Source organism: Bufo bufo, chromosome 10 (genome assembly GCF_905171765.1).
Source record: "Bufo bufo chromosome 10, aBufBuf1.1, whole genome shotgun sequence".
In the NCBI taxonomy this organism is placed as follows: Eukaryota; Metazoa; Chordata; class Amphibia; order Anura; family Bufonidae; genus Bufo; species Bufo bufo.
Window position 1 is genome coordinate 35,136,165 of NC_053398.1, and position 13,500 is coordinate 35,149,664.

Sequence of the window (13,500 nt, forward strand, 5' to 3'; positions counted from 1 at the left end):
AACCACGGACAAGAATAGGCATTTCTATCACAGGGCCGGCCATGTGTGGTCCGCAAAATGCAGAACGCACATGGCCGGTGTTCGTGTTTTGCGAATCCGCAATTTGCGGACGTGTGAATGGACCCTAAGGCAGTGATTTTCAACCTGCAGCTCTCCAGCTGTTGCAGAACTACAACTCCCATCATGCCTGTTAGCCTCAGGCTGTCAGAGCATGACTGGAGCTGTAGTTTTGCAACAGCTGGAGAGCCACACTTTGGGGAACAGCGAGTTAAGAGACGAGCGACACGGATTGCTTTCAATAGAAACCAGTAGACCTATGACCGAGTATCAGCATTACCTTTGATCCCTGGTAAGTCAATGCTGGCGTGTTCATGGATACCGATGCCGTTCCTGATAATTCGTAGTGAACCTTCCTTAAAGGCTCCAGAGCAGGTAACAAGCTGCATACACAGAGAAAAATATGACAAAAAATCCACAGGAATGACAGCAAATACATGAGAAGTGAATGCACATTAATCTCACCTGTCCCTGGCCCTGTCTCTCGAGGTCTACAACACACATGTCCACGATGGGACCCAAGTTAGTGAAAGTTTCCATTGCCACGACATAGGAGCCCTGTTCGTTGCTGTCCGCAGTAAGCTATGGAGAAGGAGACACAAAAAGATTAAGTATCAGGTATTCTTAGTGGTACGGATATACTGTATAACATACAGACATATATAGGTGAATAAGCAGACATAAACCCATATACCATATACAGTTTACACAGACATAAAAAGCCAAACCATAGAGGTGTTACCGCTGGAACGACGGTTCTAACATAGGGGGTTTGGGGGCAGCCAATAGCAGGCGGCAATGGGAACGAGCCTCCCTAGCATCGCGGGTGACGCTAGGGAGGGTCGTTCCCGTTGCGGCCTGCTATTGGCCAACACCCCCAATACCAGATGTTTGTAACAAGCGGTGGTACGTAGCCCCTTATATGAGGTTTAGGAGTATCAGCACATCCCTAACCTTAGGCCACATGATTCCTGCTGAAAACCAGCATAACATAGGTGCATATTAGGAAGTCGCACCTCACTGTAGTGCTGTTTCATTGTGCCATCGTTTTTTAGGCCTACATTTGCACAAGTTAAACCAGGGTGGAAAAAAATCTATGATTTAAAAAAAATAATAATAATAAAATCAGATTTTTGATTTAAATCAGATTTTTTTTTATATAAAATGCTTTTTGAGGAAAATATATTACCATCCAAAGGTTGTTCCATCATGAAATAAAGATTTGTTTTTTTAATTATGTAGAATAAGGCTGTATATGTTTAATTTTTTTGGTAAATAAATTCCATTAATCCATTCTCAATGTCATGCTCTTCCAGAGGTTTTTGTAAGATTATTGGGCAGTTTCTCTGCCTACAAGATATTATCACAGATGCTTGGTTTACTTTTGCAGTTCTCAAAACTGAATTTGACTCAGCAGAGATCACATGCCTCTTCTTCACAGCAATAATGTTATAACATGAACAGAGTAGAGAAAAAGACCTAAATCCTAACTTCTACAAACCTATGAATGCAGAATCAACCTAATATGAAAAGTCGTTATTCTAACAATCTTCATCTACTTGCATATTATAAGTTATACCAGCAAGAATTAGTCTTTAAGCAGAAAACTATGATTTAAATCAAGCCTTACTGACTAGTGATTTAAATCAAATCCACCCTGCGTTAAACCATTACATGCTTGAGCAAATGCATAAGCGGATCTGGTAATCTCCTCTCATTACAAAGGAGGTTGAAATTCCAATGATTTAGCATTTTGGCCATTTTGTGTGTTGCCAGATGACGTTACAGCTTGTCTTTAAAAACCAGCTCAGGGCGGAACAATTGACTGTGGCAGGAACCACTTAGACCATTCCAGGAGCAGGATTCATCATTTTATGACAAACTTTCCTAGACATAAACAGAAAACAAAGGCTGCAAACTTCTAGGTGCTTTGGCGGGTGATCGGCCAACCAAGAAGTGATTTCTCATCCACCAGAAACACGGTTTGGATTTGGCAACTTTCATCTGTGAGAAGTTCACACAACCAGAGCCGTTCATCTTCGTACGCACAGCTCTGACGAGAAGAAAACTGTCCAGCAGCTGCCAAAGAGCTTAGCATGTTAAAACTTGGGCTGCAGAAATGCTTCCATTAAGGGATTTTCTAGACTTAACTTAAACTGGTCGCCTCAAGAGAGTCCAAGTGCTTCAGACTGCCAAAACGAGTCCTGAAGGCTTTCCACGTAAGTTTCCTGCCTTTACAAGCAAAGCTGGCACCTTCAATTTATCACTAGTCATTCATTCCAGCTCTGCCCAAAACAGAACTGGTGTGCAACGAGGCCACCTTGTGGCATAACTAAGATACTGCATGCCAATATTACTTTGCTGTTTTTTTTTTGCGTTTTTCCTGCAATTGCCTCTAGCGGAAAAGAGTGCAGCAGTATATTGACTCCATGTGTCAAGGGCAGGCATGACGTGGCCAAACTAAAGCTATACCACCAACACACATCTCATTCACAAGTATCACATTACAGTGGCCAAAATGAAACAAAAATGCTGAATATGAACATATCCCAGGAAAAATTAGTCAGTGTTTGAAAAGAACAGCATTTTATACAGTGCATGGCTCTACACGCCCCACAACAAGGTGCAAACCTTTTACTAAGAGGTTTCACATATGCACCAACTGAGTCTCTAGTTCTCCAGCAGATGCCAGGGATGCAGGTTTCTGAAGGAGTAAAGTCTGCACGGGTTTCCACACTTTGGGGCAATTACCTATTATTATTATTTATTATTAAAGCGCCATTCATTCCATAGCGCTGTACATATGAGAAGGGGTCACATACATAATACAGACAATTGCACTAAGCATGAACAAGACGAGTTACAGACTGGTACAGAAGGAGAGAGGGCCCTGCCCGTGAGGGCTTACAATCTACATGGTATCTGAGAAGGACACAGTAGGTGCGGGTGAAGTTGGTGATGGCGGTATGGAGGCAGCAGGGTCACTGGTTGTAGGCTTGTCTGAAGAGGTGGGTTTTCAGGTTTCTGTTGAAGGATTCCACTGTAGGTGAGAGTCTGATATGTTGGGGTAGAGAGTTCCAGAGTGTGGGGGCTGCACGGGAGAAATCTTGGAGGCGATTGTGGGAAGAGGTGATAAGAGGAGAGGAGAGAAGGAGGTCTTGTGAGGATCGGAGAGTGCGTGTGGGGGTGTATCGGGAAAGTAGCTCAGAGATGTAGGGAGGGGACAGGTTATACCTAGGTATTAAAGGGTTACTATACAGGGTCACTGTATATGCACAGTAACTGTGCATGCAGCAACCTTCTCAGTCTCCTTGCATCAGGACTCTATACCCCCGCTGCTCCAATAAAACGGACAGTTTAAAAAGCATACAGCAGGGGTAGGATGTGATGCGCGGTGAACTAGTACAGTATAAGGCCTCATGTACATGGCCACTGGGCGGCTGCGGCCGCATTGCAGCCTGCAAACGGTGGGGCGGCAATCCACGGCCACCGGCCATGTGCACCATGGATCACGAATGCATACAAGTTCACTTGAATGGGTCTGCAATTTCGGAGATGCGGAACGGAGTCACGGAACAGCGGAAGCACTACGGAGTGCTTCCGTGGTGTTTCTTTCCGTTGTTCCGCATCGCAAATAAATAGGACATGTCATATTTTTTCACAGTGCAGACAGACCACGGACCCATAGAATGCACAGAACGGCCGTGTGCATGAGGCCTAAATCACATATTCCCCACTGTCCTTCTAAGGGTAAATGCACACAATCAGGATCACGTGCGGATTTGAGTGCGGAAAATCGGACCTGTAGGTCATGTATATTGTATTCCATGAGAATGTGAAATTCTCATGCACAAGATGCAGATTTTTTTCTGTGTGGATTTTGACCTACGGTGCAGATTTTAAAATCCGCAGCATGTACATTTATTTTATTTTTCCTGACCGGATTTTCTCCATTCACTTCAATGAGGAGAGTAAAATCCGCACCTAATTCGCATGTAAATCCGCACCAATTGATGTGGATTGACCGCGCGGATTTTCCGCACATAAATCCTGAACATGTGCATTTACCCTAAGGCCCCTTGCAGACGAGCGTGTCCGGATTAGGTCCGGATGCGTTCCGGCAAACCCGCACGAGTAGGTATGCAATTGCAGTCAGTTTTGACTGCGATTGCGTTCCGTTGTTTAGTTTTTATCGTGCGGGTGCAATGCGTTTTGCACGCGTGTGATAAAAAAACTAAATGTGGTACCCAGACCCGAACTTCTTCACTGAAGTTCAGGTTTGGGTTCGGTGTGCTGTAGATGTTATTATTTTCCCTTATAACATGGAGACGTACCGGCGAGAGAACATCACCGACCGAGGGAGTGTATGTATGCCGCCACAGGGAAAATCCAATGAGAGTGCATCATACCACCTATGGAAAGTGGTCATGCACATGGCTGGCAGTGAATCCAGTGAGAGTGCCAAATGCCGTCCACGGAAGGGAGTCATGCCTATGGGCGTCAGCGAAATCAGAGAGTGCAGCATTCCGCCTATGGAAGGGGGTCACGCACATGATCGGCAACGAATCCAGTGAGAGTGCAGCGTTCCACCAATGGAAAGGGATCGTGCACATGGCCAGCACCGTATCTGGTGAGAGTGCAGTATTCCGCCTAAGAAAAAAAGGGGTCATGCACAGATCGCAACGAATCTAGTGAGAGTGTAGCGTTCCGCCTATGGAAGGAGGTCGTGCACATGGCCAGCACCGTATCCGGTGAAACTGCAGTAGTCCGCCAATGAAAGGGGGATCATGCACAAGGCCAAACCGTAGCCAGGGAGAGTACAGTATCCCGCCCAGAAGGGGGGTCCCGCACATGGCAGTATCATAACTGAAGAGGGTGACGAATGCTGCCTACAGAAAGGGCCGCATGCACTTGACCAGCGCCGTATCGTGAGAGAGGGCTAGGAGGGTAAAATGACCCTGGCAGCGCCGCAGCCGGGGAGTGCGACATGCCGCCTAGGGAAGGGGGGCATGTACTGACATGAGGCTGTAGCGTCCTGCGCAGCCCACCTACAGGAGCACTGGGGGGTTCCATACAGGCCCATCTGAAGCCGGCCTGTACCCAAAGGGTTAAACAGGGATCCGGCCAGGAGGGCGGCGCTGCGATCTCCTGGGGGCAGCCATACAGGCCCATCTGAAGCCGGCCTGTACCGCGGCGCTGCGATCCCCTGGGGGCACCCATACAGGCCATCTGAAGCCGGCCTGTACCCAAAGGGTTAACAGGGATCCGGCCTGGAGGGCGGCGCTGCGATCCCCTGGGGGCGGGGGAACCTCCCGGCGGGAAGAATTCCCGCCTGGAGAAGTTCCAGCCCCCTCCAACAGAGGCCGGAATTTTGCGGCCTAGTAATTGTAGGCCGTGAAGCCGGGGCCTAAATTATTAGCGGCGCCCGGCTGACCGGGGCCGCACAGTATTCAAGTACCGGCCGGGGAACGAAGCGGCGCATGCACATGCCGGCCGCGGGTGCCCACCCCGCGGGCCGGAAGAGCCGGGGACCCGGATAGAGCGCCGGGATCGCGGCCGTAAAGCCTGCGGTGCCCGGCCGACCGGAATGTTCCGACGGTCGGCCTGGGGCTGTTGAAGCATAGCGCTCATATTGCAGGCCGCGGGTGCCCACCCCGCTGCCCAGAAGCGAGGACCCTGCGCTCGGCAGCCATTTTACCCATGGAGCGGGCCCTGGCTTATAACAGCGCACCATGTGGCCAACAGCCACAACCACCTTGCCCTTGGGCCGGTGCCCGTGAGGGCAGAGGAGGGTCAGGAGCAGCAAGGCTCTGGCCCTGAAGCAGTAGCCGGTAAGAGGGAGGGGGACCCTGAGACCGGGTGCCTGTGAGGGTGGGACGCCTGCATAACCCCTCCGTCAGGGGCAGCTAGTTGCGGACCACTGCAGCTCCCCAGGCATTCTTCTTGTAGGGAGAAGGGTGCCAATGACCTATGGAGGCCAGGAGAGAGGGAGCAGAATGTCGCCCTGCGGCAGCCCAGGGGCCAGCCTAGGTCTAGCAGGGACAGAAGGGTCCATAGGCCCAGTATAGGGTCAGGCACGCAGGTGACCGGGGGGGACGGGGACGTTGGGCTGGAGCAGCCAATCTCTCACCATAGACGTCTTCACCCTCGGTCCGTTCCAGCAGGGTCGCCCCTTCAGCTACTGGCACCGTAGTGGCAGGACGCTGGAAGGGGGACTTGGCGTGCGGGCGACCCTTGCGCTGGCGGGATGTAGGGGAGCTGGGCTGCCCTGATCCACCTTGCCTTCTGTGGGGGAGGCAGCCGTGCGGGTGACTGGCACTGGCGCAGCTCAACCCCGGGAGAAACAGAGAGGTCTAGTGCGTCTCTGTTGTCCCTGATGATCTGGAACAAAAAGAAAAGAAAAAAGTAAAAATCTAAAATTTAAACAAGGAGAAACCAGCCCTGCAGAGCAGGGAGTGTCTTGCCTCCTTGGACACTAAGCAAAAACTGGCTGCCTTTCTCTCCAGGCTGAGGGTATAGCTGTGGAGGAGGGGCTTAACAGTCTTCACTTAGTGTCACGCCTCCTAGGGAGATGAGCTATACCCAAGGTCTTCTGTGTCCCCCAAGGAAACTGGGCGAGAAATAAAAATAAAATTAACTCACCTCCTCCAATTGATCAAGTAGCTGCCGGTCTCCTGTTCTTTCTTCTTTAGGAACTGTCAAAGGACCTGTGGTGACGTCACTGAGCTCATCACATGGTCCATCACCGCGGTGATGGACCATGTGATGTGACGTCACCACAGGTCCTTTAGCCGGCAGCTCATGATTAAAGTAGTAAGAAGAGATTGGTTAATTTTTTAACCCTCAATTGACCTTCTACTAAGCATTCTGTATTAAAGAATGCTATTATTTTCCCTTATAACCATGTTATAAGGGAAAATAATATAGTGAATAGACTGTCATCTTAGCAACCATACGTGAAAATCGCACCGCATCCGCACTTGCTTGCGGATGCTTGCGATTTTCACGCAGCCCCATTCACTTCTATGGGGCCTGCGTTCCGTGATAAACGCACAATATAGAGCATGCTGCGATTTTCACGCAACGCACAAGTGATGCGTGAAAATCACTGCTCATGTGCCCAGACCCATAGAAATGAATGGGTCCGGATTCAGTGCGGGTGCAATGCGCTCACCTCACGCACTGCACCCGGGCGGAAATCTCGCCCGTGTGAAAGGGGCCTAACAGTCTCATCCTCAGGACTGGCACCCTGCATGTGCTTGCACAGTGAACAGTACAAATGTACGTTTGCGTGCTTGGGGCTGAGCTGCGCCTAGGCCACACCGCCAATAAACGTAAAGTCACATGACCTAGGCTAAGCTGTGAAAAAACTGGGGTGCTACTGTGGGCGCCGTGCCTTCTCAAACAGCTGAACGGTGGGAGTGTTGGACCCCCAATGATCATAGGTCATCATTTGTAAAATGTCAGAAAACCCTTTTAAACCCCTCAGCAGTTGGGGTCACTGAAAAACATGAACACACAATAGATGGGGCTACAGTGAATAATATTATACGGCATGTTCTAGGTCCGTGATGGCTAACCTCCGGCACTCCAGCTGTGGTAAAACTACAACTCACAAGATGCACACTTGCTTGGCTGTTCTCAGAACTCCAAAGAAATGAATAGGGCATGCTGGGAGTCGTAGTTTCACCAAAGCTGGAGTGCCGGAGGTTAGCGGTCACTGCTCTAGGTTAACTTCACACGGGCGAATGTAGTCTAGGAAACTTGGTCAGTGTGACTGCAGCGTTATCCAGACCAACCATGGCTCTTCTGAGCCCACCCTACTGAATCAAAGTGACCTATGATGCTGTGAGCTTCATGATTCTACTGTCCCATACTCAACTCCAGGACATTAGACTCGCGGTCAGGATGGAACTTGCAGCATCTCATAGATCACTGTAGTGAGCTCGGCTCAAACAAGTTGTGGTCGGTCCGGGAAATGAGGTTGTCACACGGACTGTTTTTTCCTGGACCATACGAATGTGACACGAGCCTTGCTGTGTTCAAACCATCGGCTTACCTTCACCAGTTGGGAGTCTCCAAGTCGAGAGCCTACAAACACTACTCCATTATCCAGGTAAGTGAGACATTCTGCAATGGATGTCTACAATAGACAAAAACAAACTTAATTAGGGAATATTCCATGACAGCTTATGAGACAGCATCTGCCCCGAGGTGGTGAAGGACAGACCACAGATTACCAACTGATACAGGTCTATATAAAAAAGATACCGGTCCCCATACTGAACAGCGTTCAGTATATTTGCAAATCAAAGGATTTGGAATACCCTTTCAATCAGAAAATGGCAAAACCATATTGGCAATGATGGTTAAAGGGATGTGCAGTGAACAGATATTGATTACCTATCCTCAGATCGGCAGGAGGGTCCAACTCCAGGCACCTCCACTGATCAGCTGTTTGAAGACGTATCAGCAACTGCTCATCCCAAGTGAAAGGGACAAGCAGTTGTAATAACAATGCGCTGCCTCGCGAGATGGCACACAGGTAATCTAGAAGCGGCACCGCTTCCTCTTCAAACAGCTGATTGGGGGGGAGGTTCCAGGAGCAGGACCTCCGCAGATCTGATATTGACTGCCTGTCAATAGGTCATACATTTCTGTCCACTGCACAACCCCTTTAAACCGTTCTTACCTCCCCCAACAGCTCCACCCGGAGGTCCTTCAGAGTGACACTTCCATCCATCTGCTCTTCCTTTTCCAGCAGCAACATAAATAAGCGACCTTCCATGTCTCCGAGAAGATACCGGGAGCCATTGACATCTACCCGATTGTGACACACAATCGTACTTTGCTGGAGAAAAAAAAAAAAAAAAAGAAATATAACTAACCTATTCCAATAATATCACTTAAAAATAATTAAAGGGGTTTTCCGAGGTTTTGATACTGATGACTGATCCTCTGGATAGGTCATCAGTATCTGATCAGTGGGATTCAGACGCCTGGGACCCCCGCCGATCAGCCGTTCGAGAAGGCACCGGAGCTCCTGTGAGCACCGCACTGTGGCCTCCTCCCTGCTTACCAAGCACAGCGCAGTGCATTGTATAGCGGCTGTGCTTGATATCACAGCTCAGCTCATTCACTTCAATGGAGCTGAGCACGATACCAGGCACAGCCGCTATACAACGTGCGTGGTAAGCTGCAAGAAGACTGCGGCGCTCACTGTGAGCACTGGTGCCATCTCAAACAGCTGATCAGCGGGGGTCCCAAGTATCAGACACCCACCGATCCGATACTGATGACCTATCCTCACATCAGTATCAAAATCTCAGAAAAAACCCTGTCTCCTCTCCTGACATGTCTATTTTAGTAAATGATTGCATTCCCCATAATATAACAGCTCTGGGGAATGTTTCCTCTCACCTCTGCTTTGTACTGTTCCTCTATTAAAAAAAAAAAATAATCATGAATTAATTGCCACAAGGGTGCTACTGGCTGGGACGGGCATGTCCCTACCCCTATCCTGTCCAATCAGTGCGGACATTACCAGATTGTGTAGGGACAAACCCCTTGCATAAGAAATGCTAATGCCTGGTTGTCAATTTATTCAAAATTATTCAGGAGGAATAACAGAGGAATGGCACAACTAAGACTTATCCTCTGGATAGATCATCAGTTTCTGATCAGCCGGGGTCTGACACCCGGGACCCCCGCCGATCAGCTGTTTGAGAAGGCAGCAGCGCCGCGGCCTTCCCTTCTCACCGTTTACCGCAGGTCCAGTGACATCACGACTTGTATCAACTGGCCTGGGCAGGGCTAAGCTCCATTCAAGTGAACAGGGCTTAGCCGCGCCCAGGCCAGTGATACTAGTCGTGACATCACTTGGCCAGCAGTAAACAGTAAGAAGGCCGCGGCGCTGCTGGAGCGCCGCTGCCTTCTCAAACAGCTGATCGGCGGGGGTCCCGGGTGTCGGACCCCCACCGATCAGATGCTGATGATTTATCCAGAGGATAGATCATCAGTTAAAACAAACTGCAGAACTCCTTCAAGAAAAAAAGATGCTCCAGAATTGTTATATCATGGAGAATACAAGCATCTACTGCAACAGACAAGTCGGGAAAGGAGTAAAGTACTCAAGAGATCGAAACGTGGAGTGCGCACAACTCAGGAGTCTACAGACAACTCACCTTAATAATTGGAGGGGCTATCGCCAAGTATTTTTCACCATTGTGGTAAGTTATAGATTCTTGACCTATTATAATGGCTCCTCCAAACGGCTCTGGAACTGAGAAACAGACATAGCAAATCAGGAAAACAGATGAGGATGGCATAAGGATATACGCGCTTTATCTATTCTCCATTTTGGTCCCCTTCCTGGGAGCCTCCTAGAGGAGCTGAACACATTTCCTGGACTGCTCCTGCATTTTAAAAGTAAAGCCGCGTCCCCTGCTTCGGGGTGAAGGTGCAGGCACTCTCCAAGTATGGAAACTGCTAAGCATGCCAGATATGTAGTAAGTGTTATAGTCTGTAAATGGAACCCTACACCTGGACCGCAGCCACTGAACCAGCAGGATGCCGTTATACAGCTGAGGTTTATGGTTCCAAACCTGATAATATAAAAACCATCCGTCCCCGCAAAGTATACCAAGGTCACTGACCCCACTGCATCGGAGCATGCACCATATGAGTCCTGGACTAATTTATAATGATTTATAATGCTATGTGTCTCTGCATGGCCTTTTTTCCACAGATTCATAGTGACTAGGGATGAGCGAACCCGAACTGTATAGTTCGGGCTCGTACCGAATTTTGGGGTGTCCGTGACACGGACCCGAACATTTTCGTAAAAGTCCGTGTTCGGGTTCGGTATTCGGCGCTTTCTTGGCGCTTTTTGAAAGGCTGCAAAGCAGCCAATCAACAATCGTCATACTACTTGGCCCAAGAGGCCATCACAGCCTTGCCTACTATTGGCATGGCTGTGATTGGCCAGTGCAGCATGTGACCCAGCCTCTATATAAGCTTGGGTCACGTAGCGCCGCACGTCACTCTGCTATGATCAGTGTAGGGAGAGGTTGCAGCTGCGACGTTAGGGCGAGATTAGGCAGATTAACTCCTCCAAAAGACTTCATTCTGTGATCGATCTGCAGCTCTGGATCATTGAAGTGCTATTATTGACTTGCTCACTTTTTTGAGGCTGCCCAGAGCGTTTTTAGATCACTTTTTTTCTGGGGTGATCGGCGGCCATTTTGTGACTTGTGGTGCGCCAGCACAAGCTATCACCAAGTGTATTTAACCATCGATAGTGTGGTTATTTTGTGCTATATACTACATCAGCTGCAGGCTGAGCCTGTGTCACCCAAGTGCATTTAACCATCAACAGTGTGGTTATTTTTTGGCCATATATTACATCAGGGGCAAGTTGAGCCTGTCACCCAGCGCTTAAAAAACAGACCTGACATTTCTATTCAACCAAATCTGCACTGTTTAATCTGGTCAAGTTATTTGTAGTGACCGTAAAAGCCCTATTTTTTTTCTGGGTTGAAAAACTATTCCCAAATTTGCCATTCTCAAAATAACTAGTTTCTGGTATTTGAGGCCTACTTGAAATCTATCCCAAAAAGGATATCTTACATTGAAGGTACTGATAGTGTCATTCAGAAAAACCTAAGACACACGCTACCGTGCAGATAGAAGTCTGATTCTGTGATTAAACCTTAACCTGTCACACAGCGCAAAAAAAAACAGGCCTCACATTTCTATTCAAGCAAATCTGTACTGTTTAATCTGGTCAAGTTATTGATAGCGACCGTAAAAGCCCTATTTTTTTTCTGGGTTGAAAAACTATTCCCAAATTTGCCATTCTCAAAATTGTGGTGAACGGTAACAATGAGGAAAACATCTAATAAGGGAGGCGGACGCGGACGTGGACATGGTCGTGGTGGTGTTAGTGGACCCTCTGGTGCTGGGAGAGGACGTGGCCGTTCTGCCACAGCCAGACGTCCTAGTGTACCAACTACCTCAGGTCCCAGTAGCCGACAGAATTTACAGCCATATTTGGTGGGGCCCAATGCTGTTCTAAGGATGGTAAGGCCTGAGCAGGTACAGGCATTAGTCAATAGGGTGGCCGACAGTGGATCCAGCACGTTCACATTATCTCCCACCCAGTCTTCTGCAGAAAGCGCACAGATGGTGCATGAAAACCAAGCCCATCAGTCTGTCGCATCACCCCCATGCATATCAGGGAAACTGTCTGAGCCTCAAGTTATGCAGCAGTCTCTTATGCTGTTTGAAGACTCTGCTGCCAGGGTTTCCCAAGGGCATCCACCTAGCTCTTCACCAGGGGTGGAAGAGATAGAATGCACTAACGCACAACCACTTATGTTTCCTGATGATGAGGACATGGGAATACCACCTCAGCACGTCTCTGATGATGACGAAACACAGGTGCCAACTGCTGCGTCTTTCTGCAGTGTGCAGACTGAACAGGAGGTCAGGGGTCAAGACTGGGTGGAAGACGATGCAGGGGACTATGAGGTCCTAGACCCCACATGGAATGAAGGTCGTGCCACTGACTTTCAGAGTTCGGAGGAAGAGGCAGTGGTGAGACCGAGCCAACAGCGTAGCAAAAGAGGGAGCAGTGGGCAAAATCAGAACACCCGCCGCCAAGAGACTCCGCCTGCTACTGACCGCCGCCATCTGGGACCGAGCACCCCAAAGGCAGCTTCAAGGAGTTCCCTGGCATGGTACTTCTGCAAACAATGTGCTGATGACAAGACCCGAGTGGTTTGCACGCTGTGCCATCAGAGCCTGAAGCGAGGCATTAACGTTCTGAACCTTAGCACAACCTGCATGCAAAGCATGAACTGCAGTGGAGTAAACACCTTAAAAACAAGGAAGTCGCTCAGGCTCCCCCTGCTACCTCTTCTGCTGCTGCCGCCGCCTCGGCCTCTTCCTCCGCCTCTGGAGGAACGTTGGCACCTGCCGCCCAGCAAACATGGGATGTACCACCAACACCACCACCTGCGTCACCAAGCATCTCCACCATGTCACACGGCAGCGTTCAGCTCTCCATCTCACAAACATTTGAGAGAAAGCGTAAATTCCCACCTAGCCACCCTCGATCCCTGGCCCTGAATGCCAGCATTTCTAAACTACTGGCCTATGAAATGCTGTCATTTAGGCTGGTGGACACAGACAGCTTCAAACAGCTCATGTCGCTTGCTGTCCCACAGTATGTTGTTCCCAGCCGGCACTACTTCTCCAAGAGAGCCGTGCCTTAACTGCACAAACAAGTGTCCGATAAAATCAAGTGTGCACTGCGCAACGCCATCTGTGGCAAGGTCCACCTAACCACAGATACGTGGACCAGTAAGCACGGCCAGGGACGCTATATCTCCCTAACTGCACACTGGGTAAATGTAGTGGCGGCTGGGCCCCAGGCGGAGA

The 13,500-nt window shown here is 49.2% G+C and overlaps 1 protein-coding gene across 1 annotated transcript in view; it reads right to left on the minus strand.

Annotated features, from left to right (window-relative positions):
* The window catches only part of DDB1 (damage specific DNA binding protein 1), a 57,848-nt gene that overhangs the window by 25,592 nt on the left and 18,756 nt on the right, over window positions 1-13,500 (minus strand). The window contains exons 5-9 of the mRNA XM_040410580.1: window positions 10,242-10,339; window positions 8,750-8,908; window positions 8,117-8,200; window positions 523-639; window positions 338-440 (exon numbers count right to left, since the gene is read on the minus strand). Of these exons, the coding sequence (XP_040266514.1) occupies window positions 338-440; window positions 523-639; window positions 8,117-8,200; window positions 8,750-8,908; window positions 10,242-10,339 (561 nt within the window). The remainder of the gene's footprint in view (window positions 1-337; window positions 441-522; window positions 640-8,116; window positions 8,201-8,749; window positions 8,909-10,241; window positions 10,340-13,500) is intronic.